The 27,564-nt window shown below is 41.3% G+C and overlaps 2 protein-coding genes and 1 long non-coding RNA gene across 4 annotated transcripts in view; 2 read left to right on the forward strand and 1 right to left on the reverse strand.

Annotated features, from left to right (window-relative positions):
• Positions 1–27,564, forward strand: part of LOC107377414 (glucosidase 2 subunit beta) — a 262,809-nt gene that overhangs the window by 41,734 nt on the left and 193,511 nt on the right. For both annotated transcript variants that reach the window (XM_015946971.3, XM_015946972.3), the window contains exons 6-7: positions 17,690–17,819; positions 25,869–25,935. In XM_015946971.3, the coding sequence (XP_015802457.3) occupies positions 17,690–17,819; positions 25,869–25,935 (197 nt within the window). The remainder of the gene's footprint in view (positions 1–17,689; positions 17,820–25,868; positions 25,936–27,564) is intronic.
• On the forward strand, positions 780–2,532 carry LOC129153653 (uncharacterized). The gene is made up of 4 exons (XM_054733603.2): positions 780–1,224; positions 1,365–1,482; positions 1,736–1,832; positions 1,949–2,532. Exons 1-4 carry the CDS (start codon positions 780–782, stop codon positions 2,411–2,413), a joined length of 1,125 nt encoding a protein of 374 aa, XP_054589578.2. The 3' UTR covers positions 2,414–2,532.
• LOC139064294 (uncharacterized) lies at positions 3,159–4,202 on the reverse strand. Its single transcript, XR_011517368.1, has 3 exons — positions 3,997–4,202; positions 3,757–3,840; positions 3,159–3,376 (listed from the first exon to the last, which is right to left on the reverse strand). It is a non-coding gene; the product is annotated as an uncharacterized lncRNA (long non-coding RNA).

Genomic DNA, 27,564 nt, shown 5'->3' on the forward strand with positions numbered 1-27,564 from the left:
CAAAGATCAGACATACGTGGGTAAGACACATAACAAGAATTGGTGACTGCGGTCATTCGCAACATGAGTCGCGCTACCTTAATAGATAGATGAAAGGGTGTTACATGAGGATAAGTGGGGGTAGGTAAAAAAAAGGCATAGCAGAGTTAGCCCCAGCGGGGAGTAACTCTATTATACAAAAAAAAAAAAAAACTCCTTTCAACATGGAAGCACAAAACAGCACAGATACAAACATCAGAGTCCGATGGGGAGGCGGGGTTGGGCGGGATCCTGAAGCCTCCAATGGGAGCTGCCACTGCGGCGCATCGACCAGCTGCATACCAACAGGTGGGAGGGAGAGATAAGGACCAGAGAGCACATTGAAGTTCCGGCAGACATGTCAGTGACTACGTTTACATGCAGCCAATATCCGGGTTATGATCGGGTTAAGGTCGGTTTTCGGGTTTCTGAGTTGATCGGGATAACCCGTTTACAAGAAAGAGGCAACCCTAATTTGCATAACCCGTTTTCAATGCGGACTTTGGGGTAGCGTCAGGACGTATGGATGGCGTCAAGACGCAATATGCGTCATTTCCAGGTCATCTTGTTCCGGTGTCCGAGAAAACAACAACATGTTTCCCAGTTCGGAAGAGATAGCGAGCGCGTTTGTTTGCGCTTTAGTGCTGGTATTGACCCACCAGCAGCTCTTACAACGACTGTGCGTACTGGCCGTCATTCGAAGGAGAGTATGTGAGGAAGAAATTGCAAATATAGAGAGAGCTGCGCTAAACATATCCAACATGTCGAGGGTACCCGTTACCACCAGAGCCCCGCGGACACTTTGGATGAAGGTGCGCAGCCAGGACTGGTGGGAGCGGGTTGTAATGATGGAGTTCACGGACACGGATTGGCGTGAGAATTTTCGTATGTCACGTCAATCTTTTGCTAAACTTTGTGGTATGATGGAAAGAGTGATGGAGCCCAGCGCAGTAACCATCCGCACACCAGTGCCTACAGGAATGCGCGTTGCAATGGTGCTGTATAAACTAGCAAGCTGTGCCGAGTATCGTTTGATAGCAAACCAATTTGGAGTGCACAAGAGCACCGTGAAGAAGATGGTGTACCTATTCTGCCACGGAATGGTCGACTCTGTCATCAAAACACTGATCCGGGTACCCACTTTGGAGGAGGCATGTGGCATTGCACAAAGATTTGAACGTGCCCACTCCATTCCTCAAATCATAGGTAAAATATTTCCTGCTCTTATGTCTTGTTAATGTCAATAGTTTTCTGAGTAGGCTAAATGTGAACTATACTATGTATGTAGGCTACACTGCTGTGTGCATACTTTTACTTTTTTAATTGTTTTTTACTTTTTATCATAGGTTGTGTGGATGGGAGCCACATCCCTTGCTTGCCTCCAAGTGATGGCTACAGAGACTTCATAAACAGGAAGGGATGGCCATCCTATGTCCTCCAGGGAGTCTGTGATGACAAATACTGGTAGGTGTTTTGCCATTCCCAGCTTTTTTATCCATGATTATGATTTGTATATAATTTTGACAGACACACATCACTAAGCTATATTAGAACCACTCACAAACATCAATTGAGAGGTTCTCTGTTCCACAAAACATCAACAGCTTATATGTACAAATAATTCTGTCATTACTGATCTGAAATAATTTTCCTAATTTTTGCCACTAATCACACCGCTCCCACTACATCTTGATTCACTGTGAAACATTTTCCTTAGTTTTTGGAGTGTGAGCTGCAAAATGCCTGGTTCAGCACATGACGCCAATGCACTCCGCCAGTCAAATCTGTTCAACAATGCACAATCCTTCCCAAAGGTGGGTAATGCATTAAAACTTTAGGTATTTAAATGCAAGTTGCATACCTGCCACATATCTAAGATGTATTATGACATAATTTAGGAAGAATAATATTTCTATCTGTCCCACTTTAGAGAGCAGTGCAGATCGAGGGGCAGGATGTGGATTTCTTCCTGCTGGGAGATCCTGCGTACCCGCTGTTGCCCTGGCTAATGAAGGGCTATCTGCAGTCCCCAAGACTGACACCACAAGAGGAAAGCTTTAACGTCTATTTGAGTTCTGCTAGAACAACTATAGAGATAGCATTTGGTCGACTGAAATCTCGTTTCCGTGTTCTGTTGAAGCGCAGTGACTTCCATTTCACTTTCACACCATACGTGGTAGCAACCTGTTGTGCTCTACACAACTTTTGTGAGATGGAGAAGGAGCATGTTAATCCCAGATGGGCAGAGGAGGCCACATCAGTAGAAAGGCTGTTTCCACAGCCTGTGTCACAGGTAAATAGGGCTGATAACAGTGCAGCCTCAGCTATCAGACGGGCCTTAACAGATTACCTTGCTGCACGTGTCCCACTCCGTAAGCGCTTAGTAAGAGCATGAGTGTGCAGGACGAACGGGTCTGATAGGAAACAAACAACGTTAAACTGTAAGCTCGATATTTGTCAAACAGCTGTATTTTCTAAGTTTTATAAGATGTTTATCTGCCTTCTCCTTTGTTGCTGTGCGCTTCTGAAAAAGAACAGTTATATGCAATGCTCAAATAAAATGTCAACAAATACAAGTTTTCTAGTAAGTTTAATAAAACATTGGTTCTTTAATAAAGCACATAACAAAATAACATTCTGGTTTTGCTTTTTACATGTGAGGTAAAACAGAGGTTCAAGTAAGGCGCTATGGCGCACCTATCCTTCCATAATGGAGAATAAATACATCAACTACTATGGCAGAACAAGGCTCGAGATGTAAATATATTGCACATATGTGGAACAAAGAGTTTTTGAAAATGTTTGTTACATAATAAAAAAAGAAGGTGTACAAAAGCTGCAAAAAAGGTGCAAAGTTTAAAATTCTCACAAAAATAATTTTCTACAACAAACTTCATAGGAAATGCACAAAAACAACTGTCAAATAGATGAATGGATTATAAGGTGGGACACTACAGTTGGCAGAATGGTGTAGAATCTTAGTCCTCGCTGTGATCATGTTCAGGCTGATTGTTATGAGAATAGGGAAATCGATGTGGAGGAGCAGGTGGTTGCCTGTTATCAAAATGGTTGTTGTATGGCTGAAACATAGGCTGTGAATGAGAATTACTAAACATGGGTTGAGGAGTTGGCCGCTGGAATAATGCACCTAACCCTGTGAGGAGTTGTGTAACAACCAAACCCATTGAACGGGTCGATTCAGAAAACATTTGAGACATGAATGCCTCATCACTGGCTTGTCTCAACTGCCGTTGCTGCTCAAACCATTGGTTCTGCGTGTGCTGCATTGTCACCAAGAACTGTTGATGCTGAGTCAGTGAAGCAGCTCCACGGTGCCTGAACCTGCGACTTGACCAACCTAGAGCAGACATGACAGGCCTTAGAAAGTGTTGGGTAAGTTCTATCTTAGTGTTCGACTATTATCAATTTTTGCATTCTTATGAAACTTGTGGATTCTAAAAGATGTTTCTTTACCTGTAGGTGACGTGTCAGAATGTCACCTGCGCCTGCATCATAAACATCTCCCTACAATTCTGAGTTTATTAAGAATGCAAAAGTGACAATAGTCCTTAGTTTGGGTCCACGGTTATATTACATAATATCTCATAATCACTGCAATCAAATTATCCACTAAAGAAAGGTACTATTTTCAGACATTACACAAGGAGGAGGAGTGACCTGGGGTTACAATACGCTATAACCAGTTATGCCTTCAGTAACAGTATTTCGAAAGCTCACCAGGAGTAGCTGCAGTGGTATTTGATGGCGGTGTAGACTGGCTAGGCACAGTCATTGAAGGTCCACTTTCTCCAATATTTGCATCTGGCCAGAAATAAAAACAAGCAAAATGTTACAGCTTGATGTTAAAAACGATGTTACTGATAGGTTAAACACAGATGGGTCAACGCATGTATCTACCTCCGAGAGCGAAGCCCTTTGTTGGCATATGTATTGGATTGAGCAAGTCATGTGACTTACCTGTGTTTTCATCATCATCATCCTCTCCTTCAAGATGTGAGCCACTTCCACTTGTTGTATCGCTTGCTGTAGGTGTGGCTGCGTCTGTCTGGTCAAGCGTTCCATAACTGTCTGTAAAATAGCATTAATACAATTCGTATGAAATAATAATAAAAAAAAGATGTCTTTTTACACATCGTGAAACCACAAAACAGCAACAAACAGACTTTACATTTATGTGACGTTTACTATAATTATTAATCTGGGGCAGTGCATGTTAGGCAGCATTTGTGTTACAAATTAGTTACATTCCTATTTATTATAACAATGGTGCTAACAATGTGGGACTAAGTTACGTAGCTACTGTGCTTGGAGAAGGCGCGCAAACCTACCTTGCTGGTCGGTTGACTGCTCCTGTACGTCCTCAAATCCAATATCTACCCCACTTTCTTCAGCTGTACTGATGGGTCTATTGCCCAAAATGTCGTCCATTAAATCAAACTGTGGAAAAGAAGATGGATTGGACCCGCTAGTACTGTTTTGTTTCTTCGCCTTGTAGTAGGCCTTTTTCAGCGTCTTCCAGCGGTACTTCACTTGGTCTGGTGTCCTTACAAACCCCGCTTCGCGTAACTTTTCGGTTACCTTCTTGTAGATTTCGCTGCCTCTGTACTTTCGGCCGTCTATGAAAGACATAACATTCATACTTTTCACCAGACCGATGAACACAGAGGTTTCCTCGTCACTCCAAAAGTGTGGTGCTGTGCCGCGACTCGCCATGTTGCTCCCAATTGTTTACTTCCGGTATTCTGGCGCATACAAGACGTCTCGCTACTCAAAAGACCAAGATTCCTTGCGAACAGAGCAAGCGCAGAACACACGCTCGGATGGGGATATCCCGATATGCGTTTACACGACCAAACATTCGGGTTAGAAAAGGGTTACCCCAGGTGCAGTAACCGGGTTTTTAAAAACCCGGTTATGAGCAAATCCGGGTTTTTGACGGTGTTTACATGGCCGTGCCGAACCGGGTTATTGCGAATATCCGGGTTTTAAAAGGGTTACTGGCAGCATGTAAACGCACTGAGTCTGAAGGAAGAGGGTGAAGGTCGGGACACAGCATCTGTCGGCATTCCTCCTTTCATGGGGGTGTGTTGAGGCAGCCTTGAGAGGCTGCTATGGCGTCAGATAAGGATAAACATGACTTTGTTTAGGGCAGGCAGAGATAATTTCCCTCTCCGCCTTGGAGTCTCTAAGTGGTCATTCATGTCCACCAGTGAAGCCAATTTTACATTCTAAACATCCCCGCATCGTCCGGCGACCCTCTCCGAGATCAAATCCATCTTGCGTACTATCACAGGCAATGCCGCAAGGACATTGTCCAGCTTACGGTTCACCTCGAGTAACGTCCCAGTCTGTGAGGTCACTGCCCGAGCGGCACATTCCGTGGGCACGGGTCGCACTCCAATCGCTCCCGTCTTCCCAAATTTCCAGAAAACCAGATATCCTCCCACTCCAATCAGAAGAAATCCAGTGATCATCAGGCCGAACATCCACAAATCTTCCACGTCCTCGATGGACAGCTGAGAGAGGCACACGATTCGCCAGACCTCCTAAGAATCGAGTGCATATCCCGATGCGAATGTCCCCTCGGGACAGGTGGGAGCCCCCTTCTCCTTTCTCATCAACGGACTCTCTAAGAACCAAACAAACATCAACCTTAGATGCAAATAAGCATTCCAGATTTTGGCTTTCACCTTGAGGGATCTTAGACTGGATGGGCCTTATCGGAACTATCTACGGGTTCCTGATACCAGAGTTCACTCCACCGGCAGTGACCAGCACGACCCCCCGGATCGAACGAGAACCTCCACTCCAAGGGTGCGTCGACTTGGCATGACAGAATGTGTCTGATGCTGTTTTTAACAAACAACTCTCTAGTTTAGAACCAAACAACAAATTATTTTACACCCAGATTTCACAATTTCTCTCAGAGACAAAGAATGGTTGCTACAACATCTAGCTTCCATCACAACACCTCACTTCCACCATGTCACATCTCATTATTCATATCTTGTCATATATAAATTGTTAATTTAGGAAACATTTTATAAACTATATATTGACTCTGTGTGAATTAATACGAAGTGTGTTTATGGTCCCTAAAGAAGCAAAGAACCCTAGAATCTTCTGATTAAACATTCAAAGATCAATCAGATTGATATTTCATATTTATATGGAATCGTCACATCTTATTGGTCATAATTAATATGTTTTAATTGCTACACTGGGCCATCCTATCCTAGGGTGCATTGCGGGCTAAATGGTAGATTTTGGTTCTTGTAACAATAGTGGATGATGCAGGCGAGGAATACCCTTTGTATTCAAATCTGGCAGTCCAAAAGGTTGAGCTGTTAGGATATTTTAAAAAAAATATAATTTGGTTTAAATTAAAATAAAACATGTAAAAAAATCATTGTAAACAGGCTTGTATGATGGTAAAGTTGCTGTGGTTTCTCAAGAAAAGGAGACGAGTAATAAAAAGGCTCTGTAAAAATTCAAGCCCTTTTTTTAGCTTCAACACCAAGGTAAGGGTAGGAATCCATGTTAAGCCTCGACTGTCCAATTTCCTGACCCTCACTTCAGATCGTTGTGGTTATCGAAGGACTTGGCCTTTGTTGATTAGGTCAGGGTTAGGCCAGGTTTGGGCTGGGCAATATATATCGATATTTTTAATATGTCGATATAATTTTTAAACAAGAAACAAGACGACTTTATATCTTTATATCGATATAACTGGTCAAACTGCTGTGCTAGAGGTTAGCCACAATGCTAGTGACTAGTTGCTCTGCTTCTCAGCTGTCATTACATGTGTTCTCACAAGTCTGCTCAATCTGAGAGCCTCTGGGTAAATGTGCTACTCTAAACTTTACATTTGGCTTCCTGGTTTTTAATTATTTGGGGGTGTGCGGAGAGGCGAGCCAAACCCCTCCCTCCCCTGTGTAATCAGGAAACATCCACAGATAGCCGGAGTGGCCAAATTACCTCAAACATATTGTAAGGGTTTCAATAGTAAACTATAGGGTTAATGTTTTATTTTGAAGGCGAGCTCAACGGGTGAGAAATGTTGTTCCAGTTCCGTTTTTTCCCGCTCTGGTTTGCTATGCTAATAAATACTCCGTTACGAGCGATTCTGTTGAAACAGTTGAGTTTGTAAGGCGTGGGTGATGGCGACAGTAGCCCGAAAGTTTGACAAGAATCAATACATTTTAATGCATTTTATCTACTGATTTATGCATATAATTTCTCAAGACAGTTTGAAGTGAGTTAACTTTTTTTAAACTATTTTACAGGAGGAAAAATTATCGAGATAAATATCGTATATCGAAATTCAGCAAACAGATGTCAAGATATAAGTTTTGGTCTATATCGCCCAGCCTTAGACCAGGTCCTTCGAAGATTGCATCCCCTGATTTTGGACACAGCCCATGACTTGCTACAACAAAAATAGCTCGAATATGAAATCAGAGCACTTGAGTGAATAAGAAGTTACCTAAAAACCAGTATCAATATCACAGCCGCCTAAGGTGGAGTCTGGTCCTCAGGGATATGTGTTGGGTACATTGTTGTTCATTCCTTATATCAGTAGCATAAGTGAAGTTTCAAAAATCCTTGAGATAATTTTCTTTGCTGTTAATGGGGATGACTTGAACCAACTCTAAGATACAAAGGGATTTAATTAAGAAAGCTAAATGATTGGTTTGGTCTAAATATTCTGACAGTAAACTGGGCAAAAATAAATTCATAACATTCGGCCATCAGGAAACGAGCACATGAAGGGAACATTGCAATAGAAGATAATTTAGTAACTACATTTTCTTTTTGCTTCTTTGGAGTGATAATGGACAAAAAAAAGGAATGTCGGAAATCACGAACCATGGTGGAGGGATAGGATAATTTTTGGATTGATTGCAATATTAGACAGAGATGTCATCATCAACTTTTCAACTTCCTTGTATTGTCAGAAATAAATGCGTTTGAATTCATGAGCACAGATAAACAAATGACTGAGCAATCAGGCTTTTTGTTTCCTTCTCCGGTTTTTTCTTTTCATTTTTCGACTCAAAACTTTTTTATAAACTACTCTAGTTGGCTCTCTCCTTCATCACACATCTACTTCAGTAACACTCACCTAAGTTACAACCCCATTTGGAAAAATGATGCTGTTTAAAATGAAAGGAGGATGCAGTGGTAAGTGAATTACATCTATCTCATTCAGCTGAAAGTTGGACCGAAACTCTTCTTTTTTTAAACACAACTAACAGTTTTGATCGCTGCTGCAATCAAACTGTCAGTAAGGTAAAAAAAAAAACTTACCTGTGTTTAAAATAAACAACTTAAAAAAGAGTTTAGAATCAAAACACAAAATGAACATACAAAAGGATCAAAACTGTTAAAGCTAATAGTTAAAAAATCATCGGCAACGCCCTTTAGAATTTGGGCCGATAGAAGAAAAAGCTTAAGTCATGCTAGTAAAATGCAACAAGCAATGTGTTGGTGTTACAAAAGCATCCAAGAAAGGCTTTTAAACAACTGGTCGCCTTCGTCAGAGCTCTAACGACAGTGAACAGAAGTAGCTGAAACTGTCAGCATAATAAATAAATAAATGTTGCTACTCTGTCTGTTGGACAAACACCGAAAACCTAAGCACTTCTCACTTAAGGTGTTGCTTCAAGTTGGGTCTTTTACTAGACATTTAAAACTCCCACATTGTAAGTCTGATCTGCCAGTGCTTGATGATAATAATGAGACAGTCATAATCAGTGGATTCTTTTTTACACACACTGATCCTTTTATTACTTCACACAGACGCTGGAGTTTTCAGTCATCGTTTGGATTGTGAAGGCCTCCATGTCGCCGCAGCACATTTTACAGTTCTGGAACATTCTCAGGGTTGCCCTTTGATCCTTGTGTTTGGCATGCTGTTTTTAAATCACCCTGTTTCAAGGTCTTTTAGAAGACCTTCACCACACTGGTTTTGTTAGAAAGCATTTCAGAAATACCCTTTTTCTCCCCTTTTTTGGGGAACGTGTTGCTCATAATGAAAAGTGTAGTTAAGAAGAGGCCACTTACATGACAAAGCTGATTTTCCTGAAGGACGTATTTCGTCTCACACAAACGCACAATCTCAGATGTGTTTTATTGGCCAGCAAGTGCTCTCTAGTTCTAGTTATAGCAGATCAAGGCTAATGTGTCACACAGTTCTCTAGCCTCTCTGCTCTTAGCCATCATATTTTCTCATTGCATTTCTCTTGATACAACAGGCTTTCCTCAAGGATGTTTTGGGAAAGTTGCACAGTGTTTCAAATGTGGATTTTTTAAGTGTTAAAGACACATCTAATAAAAAATACTTTGGTTGGACAGCATTTAAATCAAATTAGCATAATTTATGTGGCAAATGAAAACAAATGACATGGGGTTTACATCACAGACCCCTGGTCTGATGTTGTCTGACTTATTAGCCAGCTGAATCATATCTGGGTCACAGTATCATTAGTTTTTGCTATGGCATTTTTCATGCAATTGCTTAAGGACCTGCAGAGGATGATGTTTTTTGTAGAAAAATTCCAAAATTCCTCCCTATGAATGAAATTTAGAATGTTTGTGTATGTTTGTTTGGATGTTTGTGTTTGTTTGAAAGGTGAAAATCCTGATTCATGAAACATGCGGTGGCCTCTCGTACGTTGTTCCTCTTTACTCGTGTGATGATAAATCCCACCTGTGCGTACCCAGGTGCTCGTGTTCGTTCTCAGTCATTTACATCCAGAAACGCCCTCAATTATCCATATTTGGTCACGCTACATCTTCAGCATGTGAGGGGGTTCCCTGCGTTCTACCTGGGGGAAAAAAAATTTGAAAACTGTTGCCAGAACGAGGGATTGGCTGCCGAAGTGCGAGAGAATCAAAAAAGTTAGAGGTTATAAACGCGGTCGGGAGATAGAAGAGGTTCCAGTCAGGAATAAATAAAAACCTTAATCTGATAAATCGTAGCATAATCTAGGCTAACAATGATAAATACCACCAAGGGCGTCAGTTTGTTTTCAGACTTGCTGGGGACAATAACCATACACTTGAGTGGGGTTTAAAAATTGCTGGGGACAATATAGGCTAGCACAGGGGTCGGCGGCTCTGTAGCCGCATGCGGCTCTTCCATCCATCTGATGCTCTGTGCTTGTAAAATAATGAATGGATATTTAAATAAAAAGCTTTATATTTTACTGCGTTAATTTTACATCTGTATGCTAATTCTAAATGTAAAGATTGTCTGCGTAAACCTGAACAGTTCCAACCCGGTCTTACTGTGAGACCGGGTTGACGCGTCACGCTTGTGCGTAATCATTTTCGCTTCCTGAGCTGGAGGATGTGAGATTCTGGGATTCTCCTCAGACGGCTGCTGGATGTGTCGCCACATTGGAGACAGGAACAAGCACTATTCAGCCAAAGTTTCATAATCAGGGAACATTTTCTAAGTGACAAGTCTCTCTGAGAGACAGGGTTTGGAAAACACTCGCTTCAGTGGGAGGAACCTTCCCACATGCGCTCTGGTTCTGAGAGCCTGGATTTGTATTCTGAACAGTCTAAACATGTTTTTAAAAGAAACGTATGACAAAAGTGGTACCTGCTCAGTAAAACCACCAACAGGGTGAAAAGTATCAAAATATTGTAGCAGAGACGGGCTACAACTTCTGGATCCACTTTATATAAATCGTTTTATTGATTATCTTCTTATGAAAGATAACTTTGACGTACACGAGCGACCAGGCGCGTTGCAAGATTTTCAAAAGTGTGGGAGATGTTGTCTGTGCCTAAAATAATTTGATGTTATTCACCTTGTTAGTTTAATTTTCATAATAGCGGAGCAGGTGCGAATTTTAGACGCGTCACGCATGTCTCCGTTTTAAACATGTTTAAACTGTTCAGAATACAAATCCAGGCTCTGTCTCGTTAGTTTGGTGTAAAGTTTGTACTGAATGAAACTTTACATTAAACCATGTTGAAAAGAAAAGGATCCGATTAAATCGTTTCCCCTCATTTACAGTCACGACGTACAGCGCAATGCGCGTGGCTCTGGGGTTAGTCAAGTTTAGTTGTTTCTCTTTGCAACAATCTTCACAAGAAGGCAAAACAGTTAAATGGCAGGTTACAGATATTTATATTAGACTTTTATTTTGACGGATAAACTCAAGGATGCTGGCTGTTTTGAAAGAATTACCCCGACGCACATTGATGCGCATGGATGGGCTTGGAAAAATGTTCTTTTTATGAAATTATTCAACTTTGGCTGAATAGCGCTTTTTCCCGTCTCTAATATGGAGACGCATGACGCATCCAGTCTGAGGCAGAATAGCCTCTTCAGCGCAGAAAGCACCTGTAGAGACATTTGATCACGCACAAAGTTTATGTGGAGCAGAAGCGGTCGGGCCACGGCAGGTGAAACGTTCCTAGCCTACATGAAGTGAAACATTAAAATGTTACTGGACACGCTGGTCTGGTTGGTTAGACCAGTGTTGGAAGTGGAAACACACACACACACACACACACACACACACACACACACACACACACACACACACACACACACACACACACACACACACACACACACACACACACACACACACACACACACACACACACACACACACACACACACACACACACACACACACACACACACACACATTGTCTAATCTCAATCCACATCCAGACAGAATGATTCTCTATTCTAGTTGCTCTGCTCTTGTCTGGGCTGACGTAGCTGACGGTGCACGCGGCGCGCCTAACGGCTGTGGTGCACATTTTACGCATTTGGAGAGATGGGCTGGATGCTTTGCGTTTACTGGAAGTTAGTCCACTTAACGCACGGGTGTAGACTACATATTAATGACAAATGAATGAAAATTAAATTGGGAGTTTTTACTTCATATTTTAGAAATAAAAATGACGGAGGAACACATTTATGACGTATTTTTAAACGAAATTTTCTAGCGCGACCTGCCTGCTTCACTTAAGTCACTGCTTATTAAGGTCCGTCCAAAATTACCGTGGCCCACCCAAAAATGAAAACCTGGCACCGAGCCTGTTATAAACCTCTGCAAATGGTTGTTCTTCACGTTATCAAACTCAGACTTTGTACAGCTAATGTCAAGATGTAAAATTATGAATTCAGTCGAGCTCTCCGTCCCTCCCTCTCCTGCTCTCCTGGAAACCCGACATCGACTGTCAGAAGCGGGAGGTGAAGAAGGAGATGAGGCAAACAGAGTGAGTGTGCGACGTAAAGAAACCAGACTGGTGTGGAGGTGAGCAAAACAGCTGGAAAAGTGTGGGTGTTGAATCCCCCACGGGTGCGACGCCCATGCGAGCGACCGGTACCGGCTGCTGTCACTTGGTTGTGAGCAGCTCTCTGCAGTCTGAGGGTAGGCCCCGCCCACAACGCTGCGGCTACTGCGGTGTTTTCTTTACTGTGGGAAATGGGTAATAATGGCTCTTTGATGGGAACAGGTTGCCGACCCCTGGTATAAGATCTGAGCAGGTAAAACAAAAATCCTCATCAGCAGGCTTTTTTGAAAGTGGGGGGACACAGCTGCCAATCACAAATTTTGCCGGGGACATGTCCCCGGCGTCCCCGGTTAAAATGACGCCTATGAATACCACACAATGCGTAAATTAGTTCCTACGCATGATATGTGCACAGATTTGTTCGTAAGTACAGTGGATGAATGAGGCCCCTGGTGTCATTTGCAGTCTTTTATCAAAACACATTGCATGAGCCCCACAAACAGCTTCTTATTCAAACAATGCAATGCATGTTAGTTTTAATAATTTCATGCTTTATTTTAACTTGCACTTTTAAAAGTTAGGCGTTTCATTAGTAAACACCACCTCGTACACTTTTTAATAATGCTCATAAATCACTGCTGCAGACTGATTTTGGCTAAGAACACAGCATGGCCCAGAAAGGTAGTCATCCTTGGCTGAACCACAGAATCCATCACCAGAGTCTCTGAGGAGAGATTGGAAGGCAGAGTTGAAACACACAAACCTGAACACATGTGTGCGGAAACAAGACACCATAGCTCGTTGATGTTAATTGGTCCATTACAGAGCAGTGATGATGATGGATAATGCTTGGTTGTTGTAGGCTGTCTGTTTTCAGCGTTCAGTTGCAGCTTATTTAAAGAGTCCACACCGCAAAAACAACTGCTGTTAAACAACATGCACTTCAGATGGATGAATAAATAAAGGGGTGGCATCATGCAGGTTGACTAAACTTTTGCATTGTAATTTTCCCTTGTTACACACCTTTTAGACATGCATGCCTCCCAGTTATTTGCATTCCTGTTGATTATACAAATAGTTTTTATAGTTTAAACAATCGTGTACATTATCATGCTTTAATTTAAACATGCTAACCACATTTTATATACAATATGTATGAATTCTACAGTGAAATAATCACAAAACAGTCTAATGTCTCAGTCACGCTGGAAAGAAGGTTACATCTGTCAGTTTAGGTTGAGGTTGCTGTGTGTCCGGTGAGCTAATGCTGCAGCGCCAGCATTTGCAATTTGACACCGGAGTTCTTTAAAAAAACAGAATCCTGTAAACAGGAGCAACCCAGAAGTTAATTCTTGTACCCCTAAAGCCTGGTTTATGCTTCTCCGTCAGCTCCGCAAGGGACAGACACGCACGGATTGACGGAAGCGTTTTGCTCTCATACTTCTCCGTCTCCTGGAGAGCGTTGCAAAGCAATTCCCCGGCAGGACAACAGAGGGCGTAGCGCTGTTCTGTGGTATCCTGTCATGTATCGGTCCAAGATAGTGTGTTTATTTTGTGTTTTTTGTGTATATAAGAGACTTTTAACACGGACATATTTTTCTCTCATTCTTCTCCACTTCATGCGCTCCCCACCTCTAAACCCACGTTTCCTGTCATTTCCGTCCACAAATAAAACGCTTACTGCGCATCTTTTCACTCCTCCAGTCACGGAAGAATTAAACGTTCATGTTTTTAGAGTTTTTTCGCGAGGTATTCTTCAAGCTTCTCCGTGCCTGCCGCTAGTTATCCTCGGCTCTCTTTATGTTTTTGAGGGCGCAATGGCGGAGCTGTAAACAGCGGCGTCCTGACCAATCACAAGCTTGCGTAATCAGTCTCGTTCGACGGATGTTTAAAAAAGTGGGCTCGACTCCGTACGTACTTGCGAGCCCTACGCAAGGACGGATAATGGCGTTGCGTGTCTCCGCACTGACGCAGACGGAGAAGCATAAATCAGGCTTAAGAAGCCACAACATCTTTTTGTTTTCTTCTAACATTGGGGGAAGAAGGCTAGAGGCTAACGTTGAGCTAACAATGCTAACCGGGAGCTAGAGAGCTAGTCTGTTTTAAATATTTCTCTATCTACTTTTTCAATTACCTACAACTCAATATTACAATGAAATTTATGTGTGAAGTGAATAATGAGCCCATCGTGGCGTTTTACTTCCTTTAAAGAGTCGTTCAGAACTATGACAGCAAGCTAACAGCAAAGACGGCAAACAACCACACTTCCTATAATGCTGGAAACAAACTATTGAAACAAGTGTAGTAAGTGCTCCCTACCGTAACATACCCAAGAGTGTTAACATCAGGTATAACAATGTATCTATCTCCTTATAAACTCACGGAACGGCAGTGAGAAAACGTTTTTATTGATCTGGAAAATAGACTGCGATATCCTAATTTGACCCCATTATGTTATTTTATCTTTAATAAGATTTAAGATGTCAGCTCGTAATTGTTCAAAAGCCAATGTAATTATAAAATTATGAAATTGGTTGCTGCAGATGTTCAGGTTAAGATTCAGCATTAGCTACTTTTCCACCAGTTGAATTCTGGGAATTTTTTGAGAAGAAGGAAGTTGACAAAGACGATGCGATTTCTCTGTCCTCTCAGTTGCTGTCTCCATGCAAAAATCAGCCCTGTCAGGACTTAGCTAAAATGTTAGCTTATCACAACCATTTTGGCAGTGAGTGACCTCTCTGGTGAGTATTAAAAGGAATCAATGGATATAATTATCATTTAATACGTTTCATTCTGTCTTCGTTTGTCATGATTTATTCCATTGACGAGACCAGGAAAGTGGCTGCATGATGTAAAAAGCGGCATTCAGTGACCCGTTTTTCACAGTGATCTTTTGGAGACCACAAAACAGCGTATATTATGGCATTGTGTAGGGATTTCCACCACATATTTTGACGTTTAGAAACAGCGATTTAAAAGCAGTGTCAACATTGCTTATTTTCTTTCTGTTCTGCTTCATCAGAAACTCTTCCAATTTTACAAATGCTGGCTTTTTGCTGATAGACTTTCCAGCTGAGTTACAACCAATCAGCACGAGTTGACCACAAGTCCTGCCCAGCGGCTATACTGGGCTATTTCTGAGTGAATACACCAAGGCAGATACTTCGTTGGTCTTTGAAATGGCCCAGAAAGAGATCTTTTCTAGCCGACCCAGTGGAATGGAAACACGTATATTGTGAAGGTCCGCTAACATTAACTTTAAGTTTCCGTATTGGAAACCGGCATACAGTCAGGTCCATAAATATTGGGACGTTGACACAATGCTAACATTTTTGGCTCTATACACCACCACAATGGATATCAGATGAAATGAACAAGATGTGCTTTGTCAGCTTTTATTTGAGGGTATTTACATCCAAATCAGGTGAACGGTGTAGGAATTACAACAGTTTGCACATGTGCCTCCCACTTGTTAAGAGACCAAAAGTAATGGGACAGAATAAGAACCATAAATCAAACTTATACATTTCAATACTTGGTTGCAAATCCTTTGCAGTCAATTACAGCCTGAAGTCTGGAACACATAGACATCACCAGACGTTGGGTTTCATCCCTGGTGATGCTCTGCCAGGCCTCTACTGCAACAGTCTGTGTGAATGTGAGAGTGTGTGAAAGCGTCTTTGAGTGTCCTAAAAAAGCGCTATATAAGTTCAGTGCATTATTATATAAGTGCATTCTGGAGGCAGCGGTTTTTTAAAAAACACCTTTTTTTCTTACATTGAACTAAATAATTACACTGACTAGGGTTGGGCATCGAGCTTCGACTGGAACCGGTTCCAACTGTTAGTTTTTCCCTGAATCGTTCAAAGTTTTTTATTTCGATTCCTAGAATGCCGATGGAAGAGGAATCCGCGGCTGATCTCCGTGAAAAATAAACGTGATCTGCAAATTGTTATTAACGCTTTTCAGAGCTGATCACACCAGCTGTCAGTGTGCAGCATGAGTCCCCCTCCCCCCACCCAGCGCACAGTGGCCAAATATAAACAAACGCATCTGCCGAACTTTTACTCCGTAATGTAAACTTTAACTCCTCCAGCATAGAGGAAACTTGTTAAATACGTGAACACGGTGGATTTACTAGAAGCTTTAAAGAACAAACTCTGGACGGTGTGAGGTGAGTTTGTCTCACTGCAGAAAAAAAACACACGGAGCGTCAGCAGTCAGACGCAGCCAGCTACATTTAAGTTTCACTTCCTGTTCTGACTGAAGCTGCTGCAGCATGGAGCTGTAGTTCTCAGTCATCCTGGACATGATCATCCTGAGAGTTTTAGCTGAAAACAGCTGGACGTTTCTGGATATGTTGGAGACATTTAGCCTCATCCCAGAGGCTTCTTCCAGACTTTGGTTGTGGTCAGAAACAAACACACTGGTTGTGCTGCAAGTCTTTTGTTTTCTTCTCCAAAACTTGTTCTTGTCTAAATGAAGGTGATGTTATTGTTCATAGAATTAAAATTCATGTTGAAGTTAAGATTATTTCATCAAGTAGGACCTGTGGTTAGCTGGCTCATGTAAAACATGCTATGTCTTGAAAGAATTTGAATCGGGAATCGATGGAACCGGAATCGAAACAAGGAATTGGAATCGGAATCGTTCAAAATCAAACGATGCCCAACCCTAACACTGACATTTCATTATTTTACTAGACAAATTGGAGTCAGACTCAAGCAGGAGAGTCATGGCACACTGACCTTTTGCTGGTCTCGGTTCGGTTTGCCATGCCATGTTCTGCCAGGCTCAGTGCTTTGATATGAGACTTTTTGTGTTCCAAGGATGAAAAAACTAAGAATAAACAGCTCCAATGCTGGCTCTTTGCTCACCCTTTCGTGTTTGAGCGCATTTGCTCGGTCATGTGATGAGCTCATTTCATCTTCTGCAGTCGCCCAGTAAAAATATTTGATAGTGGCGGACTTGCGCCATCTAGTGGCACCATATATATTGCACGCAGTGCAGCAGAAGGACTTGATGCAGTTAACCAGGCAAAACTATTTTACCCGGTTACAACAAAGAACCGGTTAATGATGGACATCCCTGTTTTATAGCCATCCTCTTGCAGATCATTTTCCTTATTAAAGGAGGTAAAGAACAAACAAAACAGCAGACCATAAAAGCAGACAAGGAGTAGAACAACACCACAGACATATTTTGAAGACGGCTCTGTGGAAACATTTACTACAAGTTTGATGTAACTAGAAAAAAATGTAGCACGTGTAAAGCCATGTGCTTGTTGGCATACTTTATGCCAATTTTTGTGCAAAAAGACTCAAAATCCCCTTGAACCACAATAAAGGTGTGGTATTATTATGTTGTCTCTCTTCAGGCACATCTCAGAGAGCTTCAGCAGGCCGCAGAAGATCTACAGATCAAATTAGAGGAACACAGATGGAGAAAACACGAGACGGACCTACTCCAAGAGCAAACATCAAAGGCACTGGAAGCAGGAGATAATGGTAAAAGTATTTAAATACATGTGCTCATTTCACCAAATTGCTGCAGTTCACACAGTTGGGAGCAGCTTCCATTTCATTGCTGCTCAGCTTTTAAAGAAAAGCAGGCAAACTGTAGGAACTTGAGTTAGATTCTCAGAATGACAGTTGGTAGAACATCAGAAAAACCAGGAAAAGGTTAAGTGAACAGACTCCTCTACAGTGAAAATTAATTGACTCAGAGAGGATTGCTGAGCAGCAGCAAAATGCGTTCCTACAGCTCTCCTTTTCCGTCCCTCAAACCTTCAGAGGGAAGTTGCATATGAGTCACAGGAAAATTCCCTTATCGCTCCGAGCACAAGCTGCCTTGGCATTTAAGTGATGTCCTCCTGACTCGCACATGGGAATGTTCAGAAAGTTGTGAGAGCGGATAAGAAATGGCCTGGAGGATTAACTTGTGAAAAATATGTGTGGGCAAAGCGAGTTAAAGAGAAAGGCTGGGTTAAATTAGTTAAAAGTTCCTAACTTTCAAACCGTGGAGGAATAAATACTAAAATAACTTGTTTTTGTAGTCTGTAAAGGTCAGATTTAAGCAGAAAAGTATACAAAGTTAGTGTAATTTTAAAAAGTAGTTTCTCATCGAGTAGTTTGCTTTTTACTGTTTTTTTATGATGTACCTTTCCACCGGAGAAAAAAGCGCTGCTAATCGGCCACAAAACATACTTTGCGGTAATTTGCCGCCGTTATAGTTCCTTTCCATCGGCGACGAGGCATTACATTTTGGATGTGTCCAAGAAGAATAGGGATTACTTTTTGAGTAGATTTTTTTACACACTTCTCTTCCAGAATGCGTCAAGCTCTGCGGTTTCAGATGGGTCAGACAGGAAGTAAAACACAACCTGTGTAAAACATCCGAAAACTTTCAAAATAAAAGGCATGTACAGATTTTCAGTACCGGTAGATTAACTAGTAAAAGGTACGTGATTTCTCGTGAAACCTTCGTAGCCGAGGTAAACAGAACAGAAAATAAACCACAGACTTTTCTGGATACACGCAACAATCTTCCTCCTTTCCTCCCATTGTGTGAACTTCTGAAATCACACATGGTGTTGCAATCCTTCCGTGATCTTGTGACCTTGTGAAACCAGCTGCATGAAACACTTTCACTCCCGTTTTGCTTCTGACACGCTCCCGGTTGGTAAAAATGTCTATTACATTACAACCATTCATGCATCAGGTGGAAAGGAGGGCTTGGGTTATTTGTATAATAAGTCTCTATTTTTTTCAATTTACGTTTGATGTGACACTTAGTTTTTGGTCTTTTTGTAAACATATCCATCAATTCAAATTCAATTCAAATTCAAAGATTATTAATCCCAGAGAGAAATTAGAGTTTCAGTACACACAATTCTGAGATCAGACATACATAGGCAAAGACACATGACAAGAATTCGTTTCAGCCTCACAGGCTCAAGGGCACCAGATTCAGATAAGAAATAGTTTTGGGGCCAGACAGAGATAATTTCTTATCTGTCTTAAAGTTCCGCTGGTCCTCAACCCCTCAAAATCCAATAATGGCGTAAATTAATCTATCCCAATCCGTGCTTATTCATCCACTCGCTCCTTGATCGCATCCATCTTTTGTGCCAGAGCCTGAATCTCAGCCAAAGTTCCAAGCTTATGACTCATCTTGACAATTATGAGTCTGTGCATTCACAGCGTGGTGTAATCCATCCCTGAGCTCGGGGAAAGAGCCAAAATTCCTCGACAGTTTGTTAATTTTCCGGTAAGCCAGGTAACCTCCCAGGCCAAAAAGCAGGAAATCCGACACCAACACCACGAATATCCAGACGTCTTCAGAATCCTCTACAGACAGTTGAGATAAGCAGATCAGGTTCCACTGTTTCCAGGAGTCCATGATATGCACAACTGGATCTGTCCCAGAGGGGCAACCGGGAGCCCCTTCTCCCGTTCTCATCGTTGAGAAAATTTTGTCAATCGTGTTGAGAGACCAACTGACCAGGTCCGTTTTTAATAATTTCCAGTTTCCAGAAAAAATGTAGAAGCACCATACACCCAAAGACAGACAAAGAGCCTTGGGGATAAGATGGGGAGGAGAGGAGGAAAAAAGTGTCTGTACTCTCCAAGAGCCAGAAGAAGGAGGAGATATTTATCCTCTGGAACATTTGATTTGACGTTTTTTGAGTAATTTTGCAGTAACAGTGGGCACCCAAGAAAAAAATGTGTTTCTAAAGCGGCACCAAGGTTTTTTTTACACTTTAACAATTTCCTTGAAAAGTGGGTTTCAGTGATTGTGTTGGTTGAAACTTTACCAACTTCACATGGGACAGCACTCAGCAGCTCTGGTGACCAGAAACCGTACTTAACAGTTTTGTAATGCAATTAGGTGTCCTAGGGAACCCTGTTTAATTGCTGTTAGCTATTTTCTCTGCTGGTAGCTATTTTAAAGGCTAGCAGTTAGCTTTTTCAGTTCACAGATACTTAATTAAAACATGGGATGTTTCTCAGTGTCAAAGCAGTGCCTTGTGTGTTGCTTATGAGGACATGGTCCATTCTTGGTCAAAGGCAACAGCTAATTGGACAGACTTGCCTCACTTGATTGCGGCTCCCGCGGCGTGTTGTATTTCCACTTTCAACCAGTAGGGCAGAGAGGCTGGAAACTGTTTAGTGTTATGAAAACAAATAAGTAATTTATAAAAATGTTCATCTAGGTCTACGCCGTGTATTGATGATGCATGAACAGTTGTAAAAGTCTGCTGTAAAATAAATAGCCAATCCATTGTCTGTCAGGTTTATCCGTTTTCTGTCTCTTGACCTTAACGCATAAACACTTATCGACATATAAACTATTACAAATGAATTAATAACATCTGTAGATTACTAGTCATGTTTAAGGAAGCCTTAATGAAAATTGGTAGACATTTTTAAGCAGAAATCACAGATGTTATACAGGAAACAGAGTAGCGGTAAAAATAAGTTTAGATTCACTAATCTACTCCTGCTGGCTTTGGAAAACCTTAGGATCATTTCAGTTTTGGTTATACAAATAAAGCCACCTTAATTTGAGTAAAATATAAAATAAATCACATGTGAGGACCCCTTAAAGTAAAGTGTACCCCTGAGGGCAGAGGTTCAATGAGGTATCAGTCATATACAGGAATGTCAGATCACAGATTGTTCCATGAATGAGTTTTTTAATGGGCCATTCCCATCTGTACCGGGTCGGCCCGGGCCGGGTAGCGTAGGTTGTTTACATATCTGGGTGGCCTGGAATTTTTCCGGGCCAACCAAGGCTCATTCTCAGCCCTCTTCTCGAGGGGGTCTGCTTCAGGCCGACCAGGGCCAACACACCCACTGCTGACAGCAAATTCACACCTTCCATTAGAGCAAGCCTCTGATTGGTGGGTAGAATCAGCCCACATGGGCTTAAGGCAAGGATGTGTGGAATCAACCGGGCCAGGCTGGGGCCGACTGGGGCTACCCGGCCCGGGCCGACACGGTACAGATGGGAATGGCCCATAAGTCTGTCACTTTCTGGCCCTAATGGCTCATGTCAAAATAGGAATAAAAAGCCACAAGAACAGGCAGCTGAGCCTGCACACGGATACCTCCCACCTCTCTCGCCGCCGCCGTCACTCAAACATGTCTCCAGGGCTTCACGCACAGTTATTGAGATGTTTAAAAGGACCAGGTTATTTGTACCCACAAAGAAAATTAGTTTCTTGCAGCGCAATGCGTGTGTGGTACCGTAGGAGAGCGACGAAAAAATTGAACTATGGAGAGCTGGAGATATTAGACGTGACAGAAAAGCAATCTAAGCTCATTTGTTTGGCACGCTGTAGCATTCACCGGAAACTAAAACTATATTTGCCATATATCATTCTTTTAAGCAGCCCTGATGTTTTATGAAACTTAAATCAACACACCACGTTCAACATACGTTTATTAGGCAAATACACAAAGATTACTCTGGCTCAAACAAATAACAGGCTGAGCTGTAATGTACACATTTATTAGATGAGCAATTCATATTGTGCAAAGCATGTTGGGAACGCTGGAGTAAATCCTCAGTGAATAAAAACACTTTGTTCTTCTCAGCTAATGAGAGGAAGATGTATCGTGATAAGCTGTGGGTTCAGACTTAGGTCTTTTCTTTATTTATTGGTATTTGTTTCTTAATACCAGGGTGTAGTGTTTACATTTAGCTGCTATTTATAAGGCTACATCTAATATTGCAAAGTTCACCCACAGTTTAAAGGGATTTCCTCTGCTTCTTTTACGATTGACAGCCAATCGACGTGCAAAGTGTCTGTGATGTTCTACAGTAGGGCTGCACAATATATCGTAAATAGATCGTTATCGCGAAATCAGCATGCACAATATGCATATCGCAAAGAACAGACAAATATTGCAGTGAATGGTCAGCTCAAATGTTTGCTAAACATAATGTATTCTGTCACTCAAACAAAAGCATTAGGTTTATCTAACAAATCAAATAGAGCTCTTCACCCATTTGGCCAAATGGGTGGGTTCTCATAGGCTAGATGTCCGCCCCCGAGCCGGATGGCATTTAATTTTGATGGTTAGCAAACACCTGAGTTAGCTTTGTTCTGCTCTTTTTGCTGATTCAGCTTTTCCCAGGATCCACTGATTGCCTTTTCTTGTTCATTTTTCTTTTCCCCTTTCCTCACATCTTTTACTTTTTTAATTTTTATGAATTTTTTATTTTTTGTTTTGATCATTTTTGTTCCTGAGTTAACGTTTTATTTATTGCCAGTAATATCGTCATCGCAATGTTAATCATTGTTATATGGAATATTGCAGGTTTTCCTGATATCGTGCAGCCCTATTCTACAGCAAGATGGCAAGATTTCATTTTAGTTGTCAAATGTAAAAGAACATTCCTGAGAGACCTCTTATTGTTTGAACTGATTTGTTTGTTTGACTACTTTCACCATAATAATACAGTTTCTGGTTTACCAGTAACCTATGAGATCAAAATCTACCCGTACATATTAAAAAATACTCGCAATGATTTTTGTGAATGGTGTCACTAGGAACATGAATAAAAATCACATTTAAATAGCTTTTGGGCTCAACATTTTGGTGACTCTGCACCATTCTTTTCTTCTGTTTATCTGAAATTTTCTTGGTCTGCCGCTTGGAGCCTTAACTTGAACTGTGCCTGTGGTCTTCCATTTCCTCACTATGTTCCTAACTGTGGAAGCAGACTGCTAAAATCCCCGAGACAGCTTTCTGTAGCCTTCCTCCACACCATGATGGTGATCAATCTTTGATTTCAGCTCATGTGAGAGTTGTTTTAAGACCGCCCATGTTGCTGCTCTTCAGAGAATATTCATGGAGGAGGGAAACTTACAATTGGCCCCTTAAGTTCTCTCTCTCATAAATGGATTCACCTGCGTATGGAGGTCAAGGGTCACTGAGCTTACCAAACCAATTTTGAGTTCCAATAATTAGTTCTAAAGGTTTTTGAATCAATAAAAAGACAACGGTGCCCAAAGTGCTACCTTTTCTCCTGCATACACTTAACACATTTTAAAGCGTCAACTGTTTTTTAAACATTTTAGAGATATAAACATGTGAACTGTGTTGATCAACAAGTTTTAAAGATCCTTGATGTCCCACTGGTTTACATGGAAATGTGGTGTTATGACATCCTGGTAATTTGTTCAATACTTTTATATACAGTTATTGTTAAAAAACAACAAATACTGAATTATTTTTATGGAAAAACAAATAACATTTGTTGGAGGCCATCCATCCATTTTCTTCTGCTTATTCTTTGTTTTTCTGAGTGTAACAAAACTGGATTCTTCCCTAGCTCTGAAACAGACAGAACACATCTATTGGCCTACAGATGCTTAGTTTTAACCCTGCGTTTCACCTCAAAGTTCACTATAAAACCAGTTTTAATTAGTTCATTTCATTTTGCTGCTCGCCTAATGCTTGAACCAGTGTCAAAAACCTAGTAAACACTCATCACAAGTCTCTGTAATTGTTTGATTAGCTTCATTTTTGTAAAGACATGCATTCTTTTTATTTTGATCTGTGTGTCATAACTTTTACTAGAAGTTCCTCGCAGCACAGTAACTTTGTCTCATTGTGACAACTGTCTTGCATCAGATTGAACTGTATACAATCAATGTTTGATAAAATCCCTCGCCACCATGTGGGGGAAGTTCTGTGAAACTGGGTGGCAACTAATCACAACTGTATAAATAAACCCAAACTGCTCGGTTATTTATTTTTAACACTCTTCCTGCGCCGCCGTGTTTTCTGAATACGATGTGCCGTCTGAGTCATTCTGCTGAGCGTAAACCCCTCAGCATTACACGTAAAATTTAAGTTAGCATAGTTGTTTTCACTTATTGTCCTTCGTTTTATGTCATCGCCTATTCTCAGTAAAGTAAAAGCTCAGGTCCGAACACACAGGCCTCTGATCTGGTTTTATTTTTTCACTTTTTATTTATTTCTTATAGAAATAGGTAACGTTCGTCCCTCAAATATTGCTTGTGGTGTATACGAGACAGCATAAATGTGTGTTTTTCTTTGCCTTGGAGTGCAGAGACCACGTTAACAAAGAAAAGAAAAGCTCTGAGTGGATAACGCGGTCTGTAGGCTAGCCATAGATCTGCAGACTCCTGCTGATATGTTCCATTTTCTCTGTTCTCAGTGTGCCTCTCTTATTTTACGAGTGCGCTCTGATATCACCAGGGCAACATGGGTGGATGACTGATGGTGTCCATTAATAAGCATAGCCTCCTATATGTGCCATCGGCCTAAAGAGCCAATGTCTTAAACCATCTCCTCTTTTTTGTTCCCTCCCACTTTCCTACCTCTCATTCATTTTCGTCTTCTCTCTTCGATCTTCCTCTTACCTTTTACCTCCAACTGCTCCATCTTTTACTTCCCTGCCCTCTCTGTCTTCCCTTTTCCATCTCTTTATGGCTGTTTTTCAAGGCTGCAACTTTGCAGACAAGAGAGGCATGAGACCATCTATCTCCTTCTTTTCCTGCACTCGTTCTTTTTTTGGGGAGAGGGAGACGGCGACCAGAGACCAGAGCAAAGGGTAAAGAATATTGAGCGCTACGTTTGGAATTGAGAGTCATTCAAGCCAAAAGAAGGGGCCGCAAACGTGACTGATGCTGTGTGTATTGCAGGATCATTTTAGCAAAGAGTCAACATCACAGGTGAAGAATCAGACCTACCCATTGACATTCATGGTTTTCGCTCATAAGTGACGAGAAGTTGAGCCTTTAAAAACTTTTAATCCTTAAATCATGCTGGCTTCTGAAATGGGTATTGAAAGTTAGCTGCCTCTACGGCACACAATGGGTTTAATGTCTTTGTACTGTACACAGTAGAGGAAAAAAATGCTAATTTCACAATTAGCTTTTCTGTAATTAGCACGGATAGGTAATTGCGGCGGATGTGCAATTAGCATTATGTAAAGTGCTTTTCCCCAGACTTCAAGGCCAATCAGTTTGCCCCCTTCACGTTCTGGGTTCAGCTGATGATTTTTTGAGATGCTCAGCGCCAAACACGAGAGAACTTCCTCCCCACTAACCTCCACCCTCCCCCTCCTACTCCAATGAATGCGCTTCACAAAACGAATCAGCTGGGGTCACATGCTTGCCGGTGAGGGCTTAGGAAGTTTTTGCATCTCCTTTTCATCTGCTTCTGAATATGAACGGGGAAGAGGGAAATCACTGTCATAGCAGCCGTTATGGCACAAAGCCTCCTGATTGCATTCTGGACTCTGACGCTCTTTTTTTCCTCCTACAGTGAAAGCAAATGTTCTTGCTCAGCATGACTGACTCATTGCCTGATTGCCTTCTCTACTCTCATATTTTTAAATCCAGCTCTAACACCCCCCCCCCCCTTTTTTTTTATAACCCCCTTGCATCTGTGGATGCAAGGGGGATCTGTGTTAATATCAGTGATTAAGGACAAAATCGACATGATGTTTGTAATAAAATGATTAGCACCTAATTATGACTGGTTGCTCTCTGATCAGATGTTTCTTTTTAGGTTCTAGACACCAGAATGCCTCTGTAGCCGGTCTTTTCCAATTGCTGGACAGCAACAAAGATGGCAGGTAAGTGATGCACCGGCTCTTTACTATTGAATACCTTCATTACCCTTTATGACCTATTTTAATGACTGGATGTTGCCTTGGAACTCTTGCATGATTTACTGTGGAAACATCTTGTAATAAACATTTGGTTGCTTTGTGTTGGCAGATGTTTCTCCATAAAAGAATTATTTTTATTCCCCAGATGTGTCCTTTTAAACACCCAACACAAAAGAATGAAAATCAATGTGTAAAAAGAAACATATTTGAATTTGTTTTGTTCATTTTATTCCAGTGATTTTTAAATTTTTATTAAAGAGACGCTATGCAACTTTTTCATAATTTTAAAAAATTTTCTCAAGCCAGTTTGTGCTAAAATGACTTTTTACAGGATTAATGAAAGACCACCCAACCCCTATCGCCCCCTGTGGCCAGAATATTCTATTTGCAGCTTCAGACTTGCCGGTCCGCTCTGTTGGGACTTAAAAAAAATTGAGCTGACATACCTGGTGCTGCAGTGTGCTTCCAGCATGTTTCCTGCATGTTTTAGATCATGAACATAGCTGCTTTGTTTAATTTAGTGATGCATCACTCCTGTAGACATAAATGAAGGCTGGGGAGATGTTTCAGCTGTTAGATTAAGGTGTTAAAAAGACAAACGCACAGTGAGGAAATTTTGCTTTTGATTCTACTAAACAGAAACTAGGGGGCGCTAAAAGCAAGCCAAAACTGTCTCAAAACTGTCTAGTCTGCCTTTAACAAAGCAGTGTTCCTAAAAGTTTGTCAGTTACATAACTTGTTTTGCTAACAGACCTCAAAATTTAAAGTTGCATTCCATTTATTTGTCCAGTTATTTTTTCTTCTTATTTATTTCCAATTCAAAGTCAGAAGACCAGTCAGTCTTGCTAACTGTGGAATTAGTGATGAGGCTTAGGGTGTTTCATAATGTCAAGGAACATCGCCTTGATGCCCCGGTCCCGCCCCAATTGCCTAGGACAGTGGTTCCCAACCTTTTTCCCAAGGGACCCCGTTTTTTACCAGTAAAAATTTTGACGACCCCCTCCCATTCTCTCTTCCTGTACAAACATTATTAAGAAATGATCAAATTGTTCAAGCACATTTTAATATGCTTTGATTCAATAGATAACAGTAATAGTAGGCTCCAGTACAGAACAGTCATTAACAAAACCAAACAGAGCATAATGTGCTTGACAGTTTGTATTACTTTTCTGAGCACATTGTTTCTTGTAAACACTGATAAATCAATCATTCCTTTCAATAAATGTTTGACACATAAAAAATACACTGAGCAAAATGTACATAAATGTGTATATTACTGTTTATACTAGATTATTTACTGTAAAGGCTGTGATTAAGCAACCAGTCCTATCTTTACTGAACTTTTGACACTTGAAAATAAAACAGTGAACTGAGCAAAATGTTCTTAAAAGTGTGTTACTTTTTCTGTACTAATTATTTCCTGTCTTAATATCAGTAAACTTTTCACTCATGAAAAAAATGTGAGCAAAATGTAGGCTATAAACAAGTAATAAATGAAGTTTTAACCCCTTAAAGTGGAGAGGTCCTGGCGACCCACTGAGAGGCTTTGGCGCCCCCCTGTGGGGGTCGGGACCCCCAGGTTAGGAACCACTG

The sequence above is a fragment of the Nothobranchius furzeri genome, chromosome 2 (assembly GCF_043380555.1).
Source record: "Nothobranchius furzeri strain GRZ-AD chromosome 2, NfurGRZ-RIMD1, whole genome shotgun sequence".
In the NCBI taxonomy this organism is placed as follows: domain Eukaryota; kingdom Metazoa; phylum Chordata; class Actinopteri; order Cyprinodontiformes; family Nothobranchiidae; genus Nothobranchius; species Nothobranchius furzeri.